This window comes from Amphiprion ocellaris, chromosome 5 (genome assembly GCF_022539595.1).
Source record: "Amphiprion ocellaris isolate individual 3 ecotype Okinawa chromosome 5, ASM2253959v1, whole genome shotgun sequence".
Taxonomy (NCBI): domain Eukaryota; kingdom Metazoa; phylum Chordata; class Actinopteri; family Pomacentridae; genus Amphiprion; species Amphiprion ocellaris.
In genome coordinates this window covers 5,358,167-5,380,844 of record NC_072770.1, presented here as the reverse complement: position 1 = coordinate 5,380,844, position 22,678 = coordinate 5,358,167, and the positions used below count along the sequence as shown (strand labels likewise).

General features: G+C 39.9%; 1 protein-coding gene across 6 annotated transcripts in view; it reads right to left on the bottom strand.

The window, feature by feature from the left end:
- Positions 1-678: 678 nt before the first annotated feature.
- The window catches only part of anks1ab (ankyrin repeat and sterile alpha motif domain containing 1Ab), a 67,251-nt gene continuing 45,251 nt past the window's right edge, over positions 679-22,678 (bottom strand). For 2 of the 6 annotated variants that reach the window (XM_055010943.1, XM_055010946.1), the window contains 12 exons: positions 19,633-19,731; positions 19,262-19,408; positions 17,100-17,207; positions 14,822-14,992; positions 12,663-12,800; positions 12,037-12,108; positions 11,681-11,764; positions 11,452-11,589; positions 10,346-10,522; positions 5,463-5,561; positions 4,509-4,606; positions 679-3,201 (listed from right to left, as the gene is read on the bottom strand). In XM_055010943.1, coding sequence (XP_054866918.1) covers positions 3,168-3,201; positions 4,509-4,606; positions 5,463-5,561; positions 10,346-10,522; positions 11,452-11,589; positions 11,681-11,764; positions 12,037-12,108; positions 12,663-12,800; positions 14,822-14,992; positions 17,100-17,207; positions 19,262-19,408; positions 19,633-19,731 — 1,365 coding nt within the window. In that variant the 3' untranslated portion in view covers positions 679-3,167. Of the gene's footprint in view, positions 4,607-5,462; positions 5,562-10,345; positions 10,523-11,451; positions 11,590-11,680; positions 11,765-12,036; positions 12,109-12,662; positions 12,801-14,821; positions 14,993-17,099; positions 17,208-19,261; positions 19,409-19,632; positions 19,732-22,678 lie in introns of all 6 variants that reach the window. The other 4 variants (XR_008601799.1, XM_055010944.1, XM_055010945.1 and 1 more) reach the window with 4 other exon arrangements.

Here is a 22,678-nt window from a genome sequence, read left to right as displayed (position 1 = left end):
TCCTGTGAGTTAAACAGCATAACAGCTGATGTCCTGATGTTTCCAGACTCTTCCAAAAACAAAAACACTGTAAAGATTTCAACTTGTTTTCCAAACTGTTGCTTAATCTAGGGAGTCAAAAATGTCATTTTACACTTAGTATGGCACAACAAAAATAACAACATGCTCCTGTGTATACAAGTGTAACATAATGTAAAGTATTCTTCTAAACAAATGAGTTTTTTTTGGTTTGTTTGTTTGAGATGTATTAATTAAGCGAGACTTTTCAGTTCCCACCACTCTTTTTGTTTGTTTAGAAGAGTTGCAGTTTGGAAAATGTGTTAAAAATCAGTTTTTAATCACAGATTAAACCAAAGTTTTCTTTTTTAGGCCCCTGGGAAATAACAATTACAGCACACTAACAGCGATGTGTGATTTTCAAACATCAACAGGCGCTCAGATGTTCAGCTCTGTGACTTAAAATGAATAAAATACATGAGAGGCACCAGCTAGTGCTGATCGTTTGTTTAGATTAGAGTTGAACCACCCACTAATCTCTTCAGCTGGGTAAACACTGAAAGTATAATTGTACAATAATTACCATGTTGTTATATTTATCACTTTAAATTTTAAACAGCTGGTGTAACGTTTGTGTTTTTAACTACTCAGCCATATAAAAAATCAATGCTGACAACAGACTTGAGAGGGATTCTTTAGTCTTTGTATTATTTAATTTCATTAATATAATATTGCTTTGAAATTTGAAACAGTATCACATTTTCATTGACAAACCATACTCTGTCCACAAACATGGGCAAAGCATTGTATGCTGGTACAGTTTTTCTTTTTTTTTCTCTACATTTTGTTACCCTTTAATAATTCCCACAGTTACTATCTTCAATAGACCTGAATCAATAGAAATGCTCATTAATGGTCTATATCATTAATGGTCTACAGTGCTATAACATTACAGTACCTACATGACAAGATCAGAAAGTCACATGGAGGCCAGGAAATAGACTTGACCTTTCTGACTGACCTTTCTCAAGACAGGAGTGAAACAGGTCCTGTTTAGCCAGTGATGTGGGTCCACAGGTTACCTTTTCGTCTGTGTGTTGGGATTCATCTCAGGGGCAGTGGAGGAGCAGGGGATATACAGAGTGAGATCTAAATGTCAGAGTAGCACTGGTTGGCCCTGCACATTGCATCAGGCTTACCTCTCAGTTTCTCTCTCTACCTCTTTTCCACTGCTCTGCCCACTAACTCAACACACGCAAATAAAGCCACTCACATCGGCTGCTCCCCTTCAACTCACAGCTTGGTATCCGGAAACTTGAACGCTGGGGCGAGCTACACAGGGAAAACACCAATGTTAAAAAGACTGGTACATGCACAGCCATATCATGCCACCAAAACTTGCTTTAAATAGCTGCTGCTCATTAAAGTGTAATGCTTTTATATTATGCATCCATTCTAGAGCAGGTTGTCTTGGTGACACACAAAATGGAAGAACATACGTGACAAAAATGTTGGAGGAATGACGACAATGGCAAAATGTCGGGATGGGGATGAATCGCTTGTATTGGCATGTAACGAAGAGGGGAGGGAACATAAAAAGCGAATGGCAGATGAATGAGAGGAGACGAGACACTGCTACAGTACATACAAAGACTGCTCAGGCCAAGTGCATCAAAGGGTACAGAACACAAAAAACACTGCCAACATGCATCGTCAGTGGAAGCTAACAGTTAACAGAACAGAGTGGCAACGACACAGCCACGGTACCGCACACAGACCAGTTACATCTTAACAGTCTCCAGACACACTCTTCTGGAGAGGAGCTCAATCCCTCACTTCTCCTGCAGCACACAGAAACAAGGACAGTGGCCAGTGATGTAACAGTAACAGTCCAAACTCCCATGAGGACAGACAGGAAGAAGGCGTACAGCACGCACGGTAGCTAGTGCACACAGAGGGGAGAACCCACAGATATGTGTCCACTCCACGGCGAGTATTTTTTTAATCACAGTGCAGAAGGAAAATCCTTTACAAAAAAAAAAAAAAAAAAATGGTGTCATGTTCTCAGCATAACAAATCCATTCGCATTAATACGACACCAGAGCAACGTTTAGATTTGGCTCTTTTAATGTAGTGGAATTAAATCTTTTCACCGCTGTTTATTTTCAAGTGACATACTTTGCGTGTACTGTACCTAATTCTAAATTGGTGCGAAACAGCATGGATACCTACCCATGTAATCATGATAATAAGATGCTATGTAGGGAAAGGTGCACTAAATTGTGCTCAGGGCTCATTAAAACACTCAAGTTAAATTAAATCTCTTTGAAAGTGTTTTTTTTTTTTAGGTTTATATTACCAAAATTGTGAAATGTGAAACCAATGCCAGTACACCTTTTATTGTTTTCTTTGCTTTTTTGCCTCTGGTTGTAATAATGTCGGGATACTTCATGATCCCTTCTCATTCTGTCCCAAAGTGTTTCAGTTTGCCCCGTCTATCAAAAAGTATCACAAAATGCACTAATGTCCCGTTTGCACCATAAGAAAAGAAAAGGTTTTAAAAGGGATAGTGCCATTTTTTTTTTAACACAGTGTTTCTTTTTTTTTCTTTAAATTGACAAGAAGATGTGATTTGCAGGCTCTCAGTGCTACCATGAATGCTGAGAGGCACTGGGCAGTACAAGGCCAGAGCAAAGACTCATCCTGACAAACCTGTACCATCTTTAGAACAACGTCATCCAGCCAGTCACAGTCAACTTAATACACCAGGAAATCAAAAGTGTTTCTCTCTCTTTTTTAAAAAGTCTTTTAGAAGCAGGGTGGAGGCGTGCAGTTGTTGGGTGTTTGTGTTCAGAAGAGGTCACGGGAAGGTGTTTTTTTTTCTTTTTTTAGTTGATTACAGATAACCGAAATGAAGTAGGGCTATTGTCCTCAGTAAAGTGTAGGAAAGTTGTCCTCCAGTGTGTGAGTGTACGAGGTCTCAGTTCTTGGTCCGTTTAGAGTTCAGACATCAGTGATTAGATTTGTGACCGATCCATTGTGGTCTTACTATGAGTACTGTACAAATGCGTAGAAAAAAAGGTTGTTTGCTGCATGTTGCTGTTTTGTCTTTCATTGATTAATTGTCCTTCTTGCATCCCATGCTAGCAAAGCAGCCTCCTCATAGTGCCTCACAGTGGTAGATGCCTGGTAAGACAGGACAGGCTACAGATGGAGAAAGAAAAAAATTAAAACTGTCTTGATGCAAAACAACCAAACAATTAAGTAAATTAAGAATAAAAAAAGATGTTTGAAAAAAATCCTGGTTTTGTATTTTACAGATTTGGAATCTTAAATTCGTTAAAGTTAAACATTTTGGGGAATAGGCTTATTTGATTATGAAGCTGCTGGCTGGCCTGGCTCCGTCTGAAGGCAACAAAACCAGCACCTTTAAAGCTCTCTGACTGACATATCTTGTTTGTTTATATGTTGTTTGTTTCATATCTTGTCACAGAAAACCAAAACATAAAAATGACAAATCGCACTTCAAGACATGGTTGTGGGCCAAACTAATCCAAAGTTGTCAATTTTAAGAAAAGGCCAGTAGCTGGAAAAATAATGAAGATGCAACTCTGGGAAACAGTGTAACAGTGATTTGATGGTTTTAGACTTGTTTGGGAGTTTAAGAGATGCCACTTGTCATATTTTGTCATTTCCATATTTAATACACAGACATGAGAGTGGTATCAACATTATGTAATATATGATATCTATCTATCTCTGCAAGAAATTTGACAAGCATATTTCCCAAAATGTCAAACTGGTCATTTAACATTTAACATACTGACACCTTCAGTATTACATAAAACTGTCGTTTACTCAATATAAATTAAATTTAACATTTCTGGAAGTACTTCAACTCGCTGTTAAGTCAAGCCAGTGTGGAATCTAGATACAGAGCAAAAAAAACAAACAAACAAAAAAAAAACATGCTTGTTTTGCCTGTGGAGAATCAATTTTACAAAATGGCTTGAAAGAGGAAGAATAATAAAGATGTAACCTCTGGGAGCTATCGGGGGATTTGGAGGCAGATGCAAGTTGTCAGGAAGAGGAGGATGAGGAGGAAGAGGCAGTTTGGTTGAGAGAGCAGGGCCACTGTAAAATGAGATCAGTCCGGGATCATCCGTTCCAGGGCTCCGCCATTGGCTGCAGCAGCAACAGGCGAGGGAGGCTGCCGGGGGGTGTTGGGGGAGGCACGGGGGAGCCGCAGGAGTGTTTGTCATGGCAGGTAGGAGGTTGGTGTGGGTCGCTGGGGCAGGGCAAAGGAGGGTGCAGGAGTAGGCAGCCCTGAGGGATGCTATACCATCACAGTGAGAAGGCACGGGGCTCACATGTATATATGTGTGAGTGTTTGTGTGTGAGAGAGATAAATAGAGAACCGGATGCAGAGTAGAGGGGGGCAGGAAAGTACTGAGGGGGGGTGCAGAGGGGCGGCTGTGGGGATCCGGCCTCAGAATATGGTGGTCTCGTACTTGGTGCTGACGGGGCGCCTGTTGGAGTCCCGCTGGTCCAAGAGCCAGGTGGTGCTGCCCAGGGAGTGCATGTCGGCGTCCATCTCCAGGGGGTCGATCTGCCGAGGGGGAGGGAGGGAGGAGGGACGAGAGGAGGGCGTGAGACGTGCGGCAGTGGAGGCCATTGTGCCACACTGACAAGTCCTCAGCTCACACACGTGCATGTGGATTAGAGGTACAGTCCAGTGATCATGTTATAATCACAGACACTCAGGGCTCAATCCACAGAATGGATGATGTCTGACAGAAAATACACTCTGAAAGCCGCAGCAGTAAACCAAAGATACCAACCTCTGGGAGTTAAAAGATAAAGCTGATTAGTAGTTCGACAGCAACATGTGCTCTACACCAGTGGCTAGTGTCATAGCATGAACACTCAAGATACACAGGTCTACTTACATTATCCTAAATAATTTACTTACAAATACAAAAATATGAATGTTAAGTAGCTAAAAAGGTGTTCAATTTTAAAATTCCCTGCTTATGGATGACACCTTCAGTTCAACATGTCTCAAAAGAAACATCAAAAAAAACATGAGAAGCTGTTAAAAACCATCCAACAGAGACGACTTCAACCATCATGTTAATGCCGCAATGGAATAAACCCTCACTGGCACAATTTAGCCAACAGTCTTCATATCGAGAAGGTCGATCCCATCAAGAAACCTTCTCTTCCTTAAATGAACTGGAGCTAGTTGCATTTTAAACTCTAAAATGGAAGATGACGATGCGCGATGGGAAAGTAAAAAGGGATGAGGAGAACGTTGATGGCTGAAATATTGAGAACCACAAAACAAGGAGACCAAGTGCACTGCGGCACGCCGGCGACAGGGAAAAAGAAATTGGGGGAGGGATCGGTGTGTAAGCAGATGTACGATGATTGAGGATTAAATAGAGGAAAGGAAAGAGAAGGACCTGGACTCCAGGGCTAACAGAGTGCAACGGGAGGAAGGAAGGACGGTGGGTGGTACAGGTGTGACAGTGACAGCAGCGGCATTCGAGCAGAGGGGCACCCTGGGGAGCAGGAGGACCAAGAAGACAAGAACAAAGATATGTTAAAAAAAGAAGAGAGGAGAGGGACAGAGCATTTCAATGCACTGAATGGACAGTGAGGAATTCCAGTAGGAGCAGTTCATTACCTGGTTTTAAAATTCAACACAAATTCTTTCACTTGTGTTGACTATTTACTAAACCTTTTCCCCAAATAGTGACAGATCATGACTCATCAGCTGCAGCTACGCAGGTATTTCAACATATGTTTGAAGTGGTGGTTGCAGTAATCATTTTGGAGGGTGAAGCCTGTAAAGAACTGGTTACACAATGTGTTAATTTGTGGTTAGCATGGCTGGCTAACTAGTTTATTAGCTACAATAACAACCTAACCTAATTCCAAAGCCAAGGAGCATAGTATACATATTGTGAGGCTGCAGGTTCCAAACAGTTCATGCATTTAAAAATATTTACTCCGCCAAGAGAAATGTGAACATTTGTCTGTATGCAACATTACTCAAAAACGAATAACAGATTTCGATGAAATTTTCAGGGAAGGTCAGGAATGGCACAAGTAGGGCCCGACTGAAATGGATTTTTTGAGGTCAATGTCGAATCCAGTATTTGGCAGAAAAAATATCCGATAACCGATTAATTGGCCGATTAATTTAAAAAATATATAACAAATAAAATAACTTTTTTTTTGGTCCCTTAACGCTTATAACAACAAAGATATGAATTACAAGCAGAACAGTTAACTGTTTTACAATACTTTGTCCTTCAGTGTTTGTTTAACTTTACAACAGAGAGGAATTTTCAAGTACAAAAACATGCAACAAAGCATTAAGCCTCTGAGAAATTATAGAACCTTAAAAAAAAGAAAAAAATATATATATATACATATATGCTGTATATAAGCAAAATAATGAGTGACATTACTGACAAAACATTATTTCTGCAGCCCTCTGATGCCCTTTAACCTTAAATCACCTTTTCTCTACTCCATTATTTTCTTTGCCATGAAATCATGACTCATATAAACCAAAATAAAAACCAGACGCCTTTCTCAGATGTCAATACATGTCATCTTTGTCAGAGTTGCATTTTAAATATAAAATGGTCACAAATAGTACAACACTAATGTTTCTCCATACCAACACACACAGTGAGTTGCTGTTACAGCCTGTGTCACGTTGTATTTTCTGACAAAGTAAAACTAAGAGTGACATGACATGATGGTTGCTGAAGACAGACAGTAATGTTAATCATTTGAACTGAATAAACCCCTTCCCCTCTGCATTCACATTGTTCCTCCTTTAATGCACCTCAACACGCAGCTGACAGAGTGATGAACAGTCATTCTGTACTCCTAAATATTTTGTACACTTGCGTTATTTCTGCAGTTACTTACAGACTTTTGAGCTGTTAGCTAACGCAATGCTAGGTTGGCATAACCACAGTGATGTTATTGCTAATATAAACAGACAGGGAGTAACTTAAGCTAGGTTAGCATAACTTTAGCAATGCAACGTAAATGAAAAGCACGACCGATGCAACGAAGCATGCGTCACTCGTCATGACACATAGCAAAGAAAGAAACTTAAACAGGAAACATGTTGAGCCATTGCTAATTTCACAATGTCGTTATAAATTTATCTGTCAGCAAGCTCCGCTCAGCCCACTCCTGTAATGTTGCCTGGCTGTAACTTACTCCTATACATTAGGATTGAATGGAGTCAGAGCTCCATGTATTGGACAAATGGCGCAAGGACATCATTCTGCGCGACTCCAACACTTAACAGCATTTGCTGTTTTATGAGAAATTAAGAATATATCGGCATTTAATCGGCAAAACTTTGGCCGATGATGATTATTTTGAAAAGGGCTATAATCATTCAATTTAATCGGCCAGCCGATAAATTGGTCGGGCCCTAGACACAAGAACCAACTGATTAGATTTTGGCAGTGATGCAGCTTATAGTCTGGATCCACGGATTCCTTAAAGATTTCTGTATCATTGCGAGATAGCGACACAGCGTCACTGTAACTATGACTACAAGTGAACACTACGTCAGCTGATGATCAAATGATTATCAGGACTTATCCGTCTGAAATTATACAACAACTGAGCAGTCTTGGTGGAGTACTGTGCTCTCTGAGTGCTTTTCTTGTTAAACATAGTACTCAAGAAGTGCATTTAGGTCTGACACTACCATAACAAGAAAAGTACTTAGCTATAGTTATAGTGACACCATGCTGCTATCTCGCAACGATACAGAAATCTTTAACAAATCCGTGGATCCAAACTACAAGCCGCATCACTGCCAAAATCTAATCACTTGGTCTTTGTGTCATTTCTGACCTTCCCTAAAAATTTTATCCAAATCCGTTATTCTGTTTTTGAGTAATGTTGTGCACGGACAAACAGACAAACAAACGTACGCTGATCGTCACATAACTCCTCCGCGTTCCTTGGCGGAGTAATAAGGGACACATGGAAAATATTTAGTTGTTGACCAAATCAAAGTAAAATCCAGAGAATTAATTGAATATACTCTGTGATAAATACGAGTAGCTTGGTCAGTTCTCTATTGGATACATTGCCAACAATCTAAACAAGACTTTGCAGCGAATAAGAACATAGAGAACAAGAACATTTGCACATACAACATTCCCACAGCTGAAAATCTACATCACTCATCAAGAATATCATCAGGACAAGAAATGTTGAAACGGTGGCGCTTCTTAGAGTCAAAGTAAATCCCAAACTCTGACCAGAACCTCCTCTGGAGTCGGTTAGCTGTGCAGCATAAGTTACCATGGTGATCTAGCAGATTACTGAAAATTCTGTTTTAAGCCTCACTTAAATAATAATTAATCTTATAAAAATCAATTCAGGGTTACATAAAAAGTTTATTATAAATGAGTACTCATGGTATACACCTACATGGCAGACATGATTGTGTTTACACTCTAGCCAAGGTACTCATGATAGTACTGAGTTAAAAAAAAAACCCACACCAATTAGTCATCAACATAAAAGCTTTTTCTCATTACGTTAGATCTGCAGTGCAGAACTGTAGTCTCCCCCTTCTGACAGAGTAATCACACAAACACTGTCAACACATGCTTGTAACGTGTCTTTTTTTTTTTAGACTGTCTTCCTCTAAACGCTCAGTTTCTTTTTAAAATCTATAAGCATCAGAACCATTTCTTGGATGCTTCTTAGGTCATTCTGCACTACAGCTGCTGTTCCCAACTCTCTCTCTGCCACCACAGTTGCGCCATTCTTCGCTTAGGTAAATCAATTATTGATGTAAAATACGACCGGTACAGGAATGTCACAGGCAGCAGATTTACCTGATGCTGCTCAGCTTAATTAGCATTGCATGAACTCATTTGGTAAGGGCTTGAATGTAATGGACATTTATTTATAAGTGAAAGGCCTGCTCTCTAGTTTTAAAACAAAAGAAGAGTCTGATTCTATTTTTTTTCATATCCCTACTTATGCTGTGCAATGTTACTGATTCGTGCTACACTGTTTGGAAATATGTGGTTTCTTTATTTCCACATCTTGTACACGGATCATCAGTTAGTGAAGCTGCTCACTTCTCCTTTCTGTCAGCATGACCACATGTATGTAGCCATCAAGTGCATATTAAAGACCCCATTGCAGCTTTTTTTGTTTAAAACGAGTCAGTTGAACCAATTAAAATGTCAGCCAGAGACAGCTTTTAAAAAACACAACTCTGGGGGCTAACATTCGCTTAATTAACTCGATAGCTACAGTTGATAAAATCTGCCTCAGTTGGCAAAATGGACCGTCGGCGGTTATAAATGAGAAGCCTGCATTTGTCTACTTCTGTCTGAAAGCAAGAACACGTTGGGTTTCTTTGTTTTTTGTTTTTTAATGGCACAAATCTGTCACTGCTATCCCTGTAAACGGCATGTGGGCCCTGAAAGAAGGGAAAATTTGACAGATATAACAACTGTAACTACAGGAGACAGGACTTAGCAAACTGTCAATCGCTCCTTGGGGAAAATGTATTTAAAAAAAAAAAACAAAAACGTGTGGCTGTCACAGTTCCTGTTTAAACCAACTACATTTTCTGGCAATGAATAGCATTAAAACAAATTGCAGTTGACAGAAATAACCCCCCTCTCATCTAAAACTTAAACAAGCAGCCAGGAACTCATTAGGCAGCTCTGTGATTACTCCATATATTATCCGTACAGGCCGGTAGTAAAACAAAGTGATTTGTGTCTGTGTAAGCATGTGGTCCAGCAGTGGTGTGTGTGTGCTGCCGGCTGTGCAGCTCTCTCAGGTGACAGTGATCACTGAACGCTTATTATACACAGCCTGAGAGGTCAACGCATCGCTCAGGGTGAACATTTATGCAACACACTCAATCAGAAGTGAGGAGGCAGCAGGTGGGTCTAACTGAGGCCTCAGAAACGTCCCAGAGGAAATCACACACACTCGCCTGGAAGCAACAAATAAAACTATGCATTCACCATGTTTCACATATGCACAAATGGAAAATCTCTCCTTTACCAGAGTGACTCACAGAGTTGAGGGGGCGGGCGAGATGAAATTGGTAGCAAAGTAATGACTCATCACTTTCTACCACACACATAGCAAATCTTCCTTTCGTAGGTGGTCCGCTGGGGCTTCAGCGGCGGAGAAAAAGTCGGTCACGAGGTCTGCGTACGTTTTCTGAATTATGACGGCACAACGGCGTGTTTCTACCCTCCCCGCACGCTCACATTCACCGTGTTATTGTGAGGGTTTGTAAGGTGGTACTCACTGCTGATCTTCGCATGCTGCTCCACGACTGAGACACAGGGCGGCTGGTTTTGGTTTCTATGACCTCTGAGGGAAGAGATGAAGCGGGGACGTACTGTCTCACCCTGGACTGAATCGCCATCTGATAAGCCACCTCAAATGCCTGTCCCAGTGTGAGGATGATCTCATATGTCTGTGTCTGTGTGGATTAAAAACAAAGAAAGAAAAGATTTAAAAAGTATTGATCAAATCAGTAGATACGAAGTAGATCTTAGCAATAAAAAACAAGTGACACAAAAAACCTCTCCTCAGAGGCTGTCTATCTTTTACAGTTGAACAGACACAATTACTGTGTATCGTGTGCCTAACAAACCATTTCATTTCTCCAACAAGCTTTAGGAAGAGCTTAAGGCTTGCACAAACATGACTAAACACCTGGTGTCAGTTGGATTATGTTGCTTGGACTATAAAAATCAATTGCACACAGTCACTTCTAATGACTTCTGAATCGGTTACAGTATTTGTTTTCAACAATCTGTTGCGCATCACACGGAAAACATTTTCTAGTGTGCAAAAGTGCTGCTCTTCACATTTTCAGGATAATTACTTTGTGTAATTGTCCACTGGCTCTTGTTTGAACATGACACATTCTCAACAAAGGGAATATTTAACTGACATTCTGTGCATGGAGCAGCTGTGTTAAATACAAATCATCAAGGATTAAATTGTGGTGCTCCGGCCCTGTCAAAGCCTCCATCAATAGAGTTCAGTTAAAATCGTTAATTCCCTGCAGTCAAAGGCGGCGCCACAGTGGTCCATCCACCAAACAGAAGAGATTGTTGTTGACCTTTTTTGCAGACGGTGAGACACAAATGACAATATAATCTATGCCTGTACATGGAAATACCATGCATAGCGGGAGGGAGACTTCAATCAAGCCATTAGATGAGCCAATCAAGAAAATAATGGCCACAGGATGCTGCATGTAGCTTTAGCTGCCGGATGCATGACATCCCACAAAGAACACTGCTGAAAAATCTGCAGAAATTGTCAATGAATATTTGTTAAAAAGCACATGGTGTAAGCTTTTTTTGTTCAGACTTTTTACGATAGAGTTGCATTACTCACCACTTCCACAGTGCTGAAGACGTGACAGAAGTGGTGGCCACTCTTCAGATCCTTGGTGATGTATGCAAACGTGCAGAGGTCATCTGGGTCTTGCGCGGCACATGAGATGTTCCTGATCTCGTGCTCTGCAACTATAGTCTGATGGAGGCAGGAATGAAGTGAGCGTAAACTGGAAATCAACCACGAATGGAGACTGAAAATGTGAACAGGCCAAAAACAACCACGTTACCTTCGTGGCTGCATCAATGAACTTGACTCCTCTGTAGGTAATGGAAAGTATGACAACTGGACCCTTTCTTGAATCCTTTGATTTCTGGAATGGATGCAATTTATTTGTTTTTAATGAGAGGTACGTATAAAAAAAACAAAAACAACAATAGTTCATTTGTGTGACAGTGACCATAGTGATTGTCAGGTGTGTTTTACAGATAAGTGTTTCCTCTTTAGCAGCGTTATTTAATGTCTGACATTTATTTTTGCTGAGATTTATTAATTTCTACAATCAACAAAACAGTTTTCAGCTGTTCCTTTAAAGGTCAGAGCAAATAACATGGGAAGAAAAGAAAGGTTTTCAGTCATGCTTACTCTAATTTTAGCACAGGCATCTTGTGTGGACTCAATCCCTCGTAGATCCCTGATTATCATTGATCCTAGGTACTGGGAGAGAGAACCAAAACACAATTTAGAGTACAATTTCAACATTAGTATTGACTGAACCAAATAGAACAGAAACAAGAAATACCGTAATTATAATGTCTTAATATTGTTGTAATTCAGTCCATCTGCATCACACACTACCGTTCAAAAGTTTGGGGTCACTTGGAAATGTCCTTGTTTTTGAAAGAAAAGCATTTTTTTCTATGAAGATAATATTAAATGAATCAGAAATCCAGTCTAGACATTGTTAATGTGGTAAATGACTATTGTAGCTGGAAACAGCTGATTTTTAATGGAATATCTCCATAGGGGTACAGAGGAACATTTCCAGCAACCATCACTCCTGTGTTCTAATGCTACATTGTGTTAGCTAATGGTGTTGAAAGACTAATTGATGATTAGAAAACCCTTGTGCAGTTATGTTAGCACATGGATAAAAGTGGGAGTTTTCATGGAAAACATGAAATTGCCTGGTTGACCCCAAACTTTTGAACGATAGTGTATGTAAACAGTATATTTCTGCAGAAGTGCTGAGGACAGTGGAAGTGACTTACTGTGGCCTCGTACCCGCAGGAGTCCAGGATGAGTTTCTCAGGCTGGTGATGCCAGGCGGACACCGTGGCGTAGGTAGCAGATTGGCTCGGTGGCCGGAGGTTCAATCGAGAATCTTTGTGTCGTTCACTGTGTCTGTCCTGCAGAGATACAAAAAGAAGAGACTAAACTAAGCTGTATGACATGAAACAATTAAAATCCTTCTGTACAGCAGTAAAAATACGGCTTGTGTTTGGCCCTTGCTTTTCCTACAATTCCACATTTCAGTCAGTATATACAATCAAGGTAAAACATTGTGTTTCATGCTATAATTTGTAACCACACAGACTCTGAGGACTAATTTGTGGTTTCTCAGTCAGGCTGCTGAGTTAAAAGACTTCTGACTGTTGTACATTAATAAGAAGGTAACCAAAGTCTGCCTGGTCAGCAATTTAATGTAAGTCCTTTTTGATATGCTGGTAGGCTTATAAATATTCATGCATGCCTTTCGGTCAACGTATGCCGGCCTCAGCTCTTTTAATAAATCATCTGTCAGAGTAAAATATCCTTATGATAACGATTCATAAGGTTTTAAGGAAATGACAAGTATTGATTTTACATATCACGGTCCCTCAGCGGTGCAATGTTTTCCTTATCTGCGGATGCTCCTTGGCATTTTCTCTTTGGCCTCAGTGAGTCAGAAACCAGGCATGCCAGCTTGACTGTTTGTGTCGTAGTTTGACCTTTAGTAAATGCTACAATTTGATCACTGAGTTATTCTTAGTCCATCCCCTTACAGAAAAAAAGAAGAAATTCAAGGAGGCCGAACTGAATTCATGACAGTCGACAAAGATCAAAAACAGCTGTAGGGCAGGGCAATAATTCAATAGGGTCATGTTTTGACTTTTTCAGTCCAAACAAATGATTCTGGGGGTGGGGGTGGAGGGGTGTTGTTCAAAAAATTACCATTCATGAACATATTTGCAATTTGCAGTTTGGTCACCAAATTGTGCCTGATGTTATGCAAGCCTTTGGACCAGTTCATTGAATAGAACATCTGTTTCACTGTTTTGCATGTATCAAGTGTATCAAGTTTGGAACTTGAATGAATTCATCCAAATCAAGCTGCCCTCATGGGTGTTTAGCTGAGCTTAGCTGGCCAAACTTGAGAAAATCTTAATTATATGTAATACACTGGAGTTTTCCATCCTGAAGAAGCAGTGCTCGGCTTCAAAATATTACTTTTCCGCATAGTATCTAAGAAACAAAATATTTTCTGCAAACTCAATTGAATAGTTCAGAAGAAACAGACAAAATATCTGAGGGAATTTTGTCTTTTTGGCAAACAATTAGAGTGATACACAAAATATATAAAATCCAATATTCCTATAGAGCAGTTTTATTCTAACATCACTCAACCTTAAATACTGCTTTTCTATTTCTGCTTTTTTTTTTTACTGGGATCAAATCAAATTCTACTTTCGTCAACTGACTCTGCATACTTCAATTTAATTCAGACTGTAGTTTTGCATCCAGATCAGCTCTGTATCTGAAAAACCAGACATCCTCAGACAGTGGTGTTAAACTCATTTTAGTTCAGGGGCCACATACACCGCAATTTGATCTCAACTGGGCCAGACTAGTAAAATCAAAGCATAATAACCAATAAATAACCACAACTCCAATTTTTTCCCTTTGTTTAAGTGCCAGAAAGTACAATTCTGAAAATATTCACATTTAATAAACTTTTATTACCAAACATTATGAATAACCTGAGATTAGAATATAATTAATAATAATATAATTATAAAATAAAATAAGTGAAATTTCAACAACATCATGTCTCAGTTTATCATTTACACATTACAGCTTTCAGATCGCAGTTTATCTACAAAAGCACAAAACATTAAGCATCAGGTATCTGAATCTGAGCGATATAGTATTTTGCTTTATGATCAAAACAACTTATCAAGCTGTAGAAATGCTTTAAAATTTTACTGTTTTACAAATTTACAGTGCACAGTTTATGTCTTCTCTGTAATTTTTAGACTTTCCAAAGTTGTCCAACATGCCAAACTGGACCCTGTGGCGGGCCGCTTTTGGCCCACGGGCCGTATGTTTGCACCACTGTCTTAAGGCATCTAAGTTTTTACAGCATCAAGTAAAAGCAGGTGCAACTCACTACAGAGCGCGGCCTCTCGCTATAAGAACGCAGAGATACGCTGCAGTCCTGGTCGACTCCTCTCCGTCTTCGGTCTGACTCCGTCAGGGGCAGGAGCATGTCCATGGAGCGACTGGTGTAGGGATCCATCTGACTGAGAGGAGACGTGGTCTGGGACAGGAGGTCATGGAACTGACACATGCGTGCACGCACACACACATACACACAGTCACACACACATAGAAACATGCCACAGATTAATGATTTGACAGCCCTGTCTACACGGGCTGGCTTCCCCTGATCTACATCCAAGCCTAATCCTCGACAAAAGGGCCTCTTCCGTGGAGATTCTCCATTCTTTTTAGCCCAGTTTAATCTGCCTGGGAAATCAGCCCTGAGTATTTAACTGTTGTGAACATAATGATATTGAAGAATCTCATTCCAAAATTAGACATCCGCTGCTGAAAGAAAAGGATCCATTTTCTCACAAAATGATGTTGGCATAGAACTACGGCTCGCCATGTCATGCTGGTTAGCTTTGCCCTTAGGCTCTGTTTTGACTGTTCAGTAAAAAAAATAACAGAGCGTAATCATGAATCTCTGCGAAAATATAACAACACATACAAACAAATGTGAACTAGTTTAAAAAAAACACATTTTGTTGAAGGGCATTAGTGACACTAAATATAGGTTATACAGTTTTTCTCAATTGATAAGACACTAAATTCCATTCACTGCACACAGCCACCAACTGACTGCACACATTTGTCAAAAACAGGACTCTGCTGTTCAAATTTTGGACACTATTCATGGTTTGCACACAGTTTCCAAAACTCTTGCACTCTTTTTGCTCATTTGAACACACTTTTCACTCATAGCACACATTCTTCAAACAGTGAACACTAGGAAGCAGAATTGGGACACTGTTCCAACACTGCTGTCACAATTAAGACACAACAGGTCAAAACTGAAAACACTTTTACCAATGAACTGCACACTATAAAACCTGCTGGGAAGCAGAATTAGCTGTTCAGAATGTAATCTGTTGTTGAGGTCAGCAGATGGTAAGGATGGTGCATAAAGTAAATGGTTTCAGGTTTACTGTGGTTTACTTTACATGGTGTGTAAATGTTGTGTGTCACTTCAGTGACATGTCTATACTGGAACAATACAAGCAGTCAGAAATGTTCTGAGAATACTGTAAAAAATCTAATGTATAATTCTGCTTCACAAGTGCTGGTAAAATTACAGAAAGTGTACATGACTGACTTTTTCTCTGTTTTGTGTGCGTTTGTTCTAGAGAGTTTTTCACTTGGATTCTGATGATAAACATGAATACATCTGGGACAATGTTAGTTTTCATAGAGGACTATTGATTCAGGAATGATTCAATATGAACCTCAAGTTATTGTGGTTTTTCTGCCACCATATTGTCCCTTTCTGAATCCTATAGAAGAATTCTTCTCTACATGGAGGTGGAAGGTTTATGAGCAGCAGCCATACTTTGGGAAAATCTCTACCAATCAGTGATCTTGGCATGTGGTGATGTTTCTGTTGATGCATGTCAGGGATGGATCAGACACACTAGGTCCTTCTTTCCAGAGAAAACATAGCTTGTGATGTTGATGAGGTCCTGAGGTCTGACCAGGCTGAAAGAATTGATGCAGATGTGGTGTAAATATCTGCAGACTGTACTGTGTACAATACAGTGCTGTATTTGTTGTCTAACATTATTTTTATTTTATAATGTACAGTCAGGCACTGCAATGACCCCTCTGAGTCATTTATAGGATGCATTTGTGTTTAAGTTGTCATTTTTGAGGACTGTATCATTTTTTACACTTCATGTGAAAACACAGTGAGAGAAGAGTGTTTTGTATTTAGCAGTGCAGTGTCCTACTTTTGCTTTGTGTGTCTTAATTTTGAAAACAAAGTTCAGATTTTGACAATAAAGTGTGCTTTTGACACAAGTGTGCAGTGCTTTATGAATTGTGTTCAAATAAAAGAAATACTGTGCAGTGTGTTGGGAAATATGTGCTATTTTTCAGGAACAGTGTCATCAAATGAGAAAAACTGTATTCAGGGCATGTGCAGAACCATCCTAATTGTGCACATTAAGCATATCTCATCTACTACCCAAATTAGCACTGACAGTATAGTACACTTCAGTGATTAAATAGTAGCTTTTAAAAACAACCTCCTTGGATTTTAGTGTATTTTACACACTGCTACTGTCACAAAACACTAAAGACATTATAATAAATGTGAACTGTATCAGTTTCTACACTTCCAGTCTTACCATAATTGGGGACAGACGCCGGGACTTAGATGGAGCCTCTTCATAGGGTCTCTCTGCTAAAGAGGCAATGATCCTCTTTCGGTGGCCCAGAGGACCAATCTTAATAACCTAGAGAGGACAACGTCAGAGCACAAGTTTGAGACTTTCCACCGTAGCCTCAAATCAGCATCTCACACATGAGGATGTATCTAGACTAAGCTAATATAGATACATCCAAAATACACTGACACGGAGTTGGTGGCATTGCACCCCCTCACTGGCAGGCATTCACAGGCAAACAGAAATGACTCTCGTCAATAATTCAACCTCAATCTGTTTTGCCGTAAGCTTAAAGTACAGCACTGTCTCCTTCTCAGGACACTCTATAATTCACATTCCATTTTTGGACATAGTGCTTAAGAAACACAGATGACTTTACCAATTTATGAGGCATTAAGATGTAATATGCAAACAAGCAAATGACTTTCAGGTATGGTAACTATGCGGCATTAATCCATTTCATTTGTCAAAATTTAAATGTGTTTGAAATTTACAGTATAGTAACACTGCAACAGGACTATCTACAGTGTCTCTGTGTCTCTTTACAAAGGATATTTCAGCTCTTGTGTCAAAAATACTCACAGGAGGAACCATAAGTTAATTTTATGTAGTTAAAACTCATTATCTTAACACTGTACATTTGCATAATTGGCTATTAACATTCATGCTCATCCAGTAAAGGTGGATGTTGAGTGATTAATGATACATCTGCAATTATGTTGCCGGCACAAAATATTCCATAACAGGCTCATATGATTCTTTGTCTGAGGGCATTAATTATTTATTCAGCGAGAGTCAGAGGCAGAAGAGGCAACTGGTCTGTTCGCTGGATCTCTGGTGCTGTTTAAATGATCATTTTGCCCAGAATCCCAGTGAGACCAGTATGCATGTGTAGGCATGTAAAATCAGAAAAAATTTAAATAGTAATAAAGGACCTTGGGAATATATGGGAATGTAAACCAGCTCATCGATCATCATGATGCTGTTTTCTATAAGAGGATGTAGGAAATGTAATGGACAGTGAGTCCTGCCAAGATGCTCGGAGGCTCCTGCTACTCTGCTCACTGAGAGGAATGCTTCCTGCACTCACACCCCTCTTCCTGCATCGCAGTCTTGTGGACACCGTCCCTCACACAGCTGTAGACGGGCAGCTTGGCTGCTGCTTTCCTGTTGCTGCTGCTACTGCAGCTGTTGCTGGTTTCTGCTGTTTTACCACCACTGTCTTGGCATTTATCACAACCAGAAGCCACACAGTCATAAGTGGGAAAAATATGAAGACGCGCTCATCCTCGGCTCCGACAGTGCTCCTCGTTACTTCTTATAAGTTATATTGGATGCTCTACTGCTGTTTTTAACAGTCTGTTGGAACTCTTCCACCAAGACTGATGAGATTTGCATTTAGTCAAAAACAGAAAATATGTGCACCATGAATTAATCAGGTATAAACATCAAATGGATGTTTGTGAAGTTGCTGTTGCTCAGTACTTTCCACCTAGTTTAACTTGTGACTCTTAGAAATAACATCACTGTCACAGTTTCTGGTCAATCACAGACAGATTTTCCTTCTTAGATTGTTCTATATTTTTCATTTTTAGCAGCCAGATGAATCTATTTGATCAAATATTTCACACTAAATTTAAAAAATTGTAAAATAAATAAATAAAAAGCCAAGGAAACAATTGTTTTTCAGCTGAGGATAATGTGTTTTTCTTCCCACACATCACCAGATCAACACCTGCACATATGTTGAAGAAGACCAGGACATGCATCTCCTGCAACAGTTTTTTGTTTAATATATTACTAATTATCATAAAATTTTACACTATTTCCATAATGATAAAACCAAATTACATATTTCCCTGTCATCAGTCACTACTTCTTAATTTACATTATCTGTCAGTTATCTATGAATTACTGAGTGATTTTCAAAATGCTTCCAGCACTTCACTGATATTTCAGCACTGCATTGTTAAGTTCTTCTTAACCTCAAACATGAGCCACAAATCAAGGTGGCCTTGTCATAGAGGAGAGCAGTCTGTGAGTTCAGGTTAACCTTGGAACTGAATTCAAAGCTGATGACTACATATATCCACACTAGATAGTAGCAATCAGGGGCTTCTTACGTTGACAATCTCCAGCTCCCACAGGTTTTTAACACACTCCAGTGTGCGGTAGCCACTTGAGAGGAAGTTGGGCAGATATTCATGCAGGCCGAGGCCATCCAGCCAGGAGGCGAGAGATGTGCTGCCATCACAGCCCAGCGCTTTTACCTGCAGAGACACACATATGTAAGTAGGCAAGGACTCTAACTTAAGCCTTAAACTCTCTGAACCCCAAGCGAGTAATATGGCATTTCTATCAATCAATCCAAAGCACATTTCTATTTTTAGCTCACCTGCCATTGTTTGTAAAGAAGCTGGATTCATGCTTTGTTTCTGAGACACTGTCAGTCACTGTTCTTTCTCGGTGCTGAGGATAACATGATGATAATTACCTTGGGCAAGCTGCGTGCTGCGTGGAGGATTTTCTTTCGGTGTCCTGGGTCAGTGATCCCGATGTCTCTGAGATCCTGGTCCTCCATCACGTTACTTCCCTGCATGGACACAGACACAAGAGAGACACACAAATAAACACATTCACACACAGGCACACACCCAGACATAGGCATCAGACAGACATGTGTGCAACAATCACATGCACGGAGACAAAGCACAATATGGGCATAGAGCACAATAGCATGGAATACAAAAAAATCTCATTCACACGCTCACAAAAACCTCACTTGGGTCAAGAAAAATATCACGACTTGTTCTACAATCTAACTGCCCGGGTGAAATTGTTGCTGTACAAATACACACTTGCTTTTATCACACACAACATGCACACATACGCAGAATACGCACATCTCTGACACAAGCAGTAACAACAGTGTGGGAGGACAATGAAGTCAAATAAATTGTGCATGCCAAGAGTAATCAATCTGATCTGGTGCGACTTAGAGGGAACAAAGCCTTCATAGCTGCAGCAGCATCTATGTGATCACTTTGCTGCTGTTGTTTCGTTGAGGGGCACTAAAGAAATTAAACTATTTCACCACAGTTTGCAGCTATTCTGCCATTTAGGACAAAGAAATGACTAACAACTACTGGTGTCTATATCCTGATATCTCGACCGAAAAGTCGATCCTTTCCTATTTCATGTCGATGTTCATACTCATTCACGGCTCCAGTTGCTTTGTCATCTTATTCAGGTTTACGGGCAGGAATAAAGACACGAGGAAAACCACGAAAATGTTGAGCTAAGCGTTTTCCCCTGTGGACTGCTGTAGATTGATTCTTCCTGGCCAAGAATGTTAAAATGTTCTGTAGTCTTTACTCAATCTGCTCTCACTGGAGCAGTTTCAGAGCACAATGCAGCAGTATTCTCAGGCCTGCATCAGGGTGCAGTTGGGAGATTACTCACTGATCGCTAGAATAAAGGTCAAAATGAAGCATGGTCTGATGTAAGGGAGGCCCAAAATAGATTCTCTACTTTTATTAACACAGTCTGAAGTTTGATGATGCCTCGGGAGACTCTGCAAACTTATTATTTCATGCTGCATTTGAAACATGTGACGGGAATGTATGGTTCAGTTCTTACATAGCTTATGAGCTATGGTAGTTTGATTTAATCTGATACGACTTGCAGATGTAGCCATGGTAGAAGTCCTTCATCTCACTAAATGCACTCAGTTAAGGCAACAGTGAATTAGAATTGCTCTATTGCTCTGCCCCTCAGAGGAATTGTTTATAAAAATCTAATTTTGTTCCTTTTTTCAAAAGTCAGTGGGCATAATAATGAACTGGCTGAGAGAAGAGAGAAAAAAAAAAGGTTCATGTGTTTCAATATGTATGTTCGGCTCCACATTATAACATATGAAAAAGAAGGGGCTGCAGAGTCTGATGCAATATTAATGCAGGGGAGATGCAATGTAAATGCATGATGGGAAATTTGTAAGATATTCTACACTAGACAATTTGCATCATTTCCACATTAGTTTGGACATCAGAGCAACAAAGCAGAACGCGATTAAAAAAATAAAGAAAAAATAAATTGTGTGTAATTTCTGACTGAAATAAAATGTGTGGGAATGAAGGCCAAAGAGAATGAAAGCTACGGGCGCCCCACTTCTGGTAGCATGAAAGAGCACAAAATGATAATCGTCGTGTAAAAATTATGAGAATGGGCACACAGCTGTTCATAATTTATGATCCCTCAAAAGCTGCATCTCAGAGCAATCATCTCATGAGGAGAGGCCTGCTGACTCCTGTGAGTTCCTGCTCTCCTGCTCTGGTGGGCGGCCCGAGGAAACTTTCCAAGCAGCACCGTACATCTTCAGCTGTGACAGCGGTGGTTTGTAGGTGCAGTACGGCTCGCATGCTGCCACTGCAGAATTAGACTGAGGAGGGTTTTCTGCAGATCTTACAAAGGACACAACCTGCTTTGGATTTGCTCCGAGCTTGTTTTCATGTGGAGTAAGTCGCCGACACGGTTAACTCCTCCGTACGCTGTAACATAAATGTATGCAGACATGACACTGAACTCGCAATGAGCCACAGCGCTGCCCTCTGTTCATTAGTTTACTCGTCTTCGGAATAAATCCCACAAATGAGTCGCGATATTCAAGTTCAGTCAGATTGATCACATGTGAAGCGAATCTGACACAATCTAAAAGGGCACAGTATTAAACATTCACAAAGCCTGCCTGACTACGCTGACCTTTCCCTTGTTTGCAACCTCCACATCCTTGTAAATATCCAAGGGTAATTTGCCTTGTGAAGCTAATGATTTATTTCCTTGATGTGTCAAGTCCATCAGACACATTAGCTGTGGCATGAAAATGAACATCAGAATGCCTGATGACCCACAGTCGTTATCACATTACATCCGGCAAAGCTTGATCAACATGGGTTCTTTAAACCCAGTCAGACAAGAAGGTTGCTTTATTGTCTTTATCACTACTCGAGATACCTGTACAGTTTGTGGCCATATAAACATTTATCATGAGGGAAGAGAAACTGATGTAGTCATTTGTTTCATCCCGCCAGATGTATCAGGCTGCTACTGATCATGTAACAAATCAACGGGAAGGACTGACTCATGGCAACATTTGATTTACAGGATTCCTTCATCAATTTAATGAAGCACTTTTTATATCACACATTTAATTTACTAGATTTGTTTAAAAAAAAAAACATAATTCCAATTTCTTCTTCTAATCTATTTCTTCATTACAATTAATGAAAATTGTATGTGTTCTGATATATATCATTATTGCAATACACTTGATATTTCACATACAATGATAAAATGAAATTTTGAAAAAATATAAGAAATGCTTTTTTTTTTTTACATAGATTAATTACATAACCACACATTTTCTATAACTTTGAAAAAAAATGTTAGAATAGTGACCACGATATGTACCGTGGATCAGGTAAATATGTTGTTCTAATAGTGGCTCTACACAGTGAGTCAGGTGTTGCTTGTGATGTGACCAC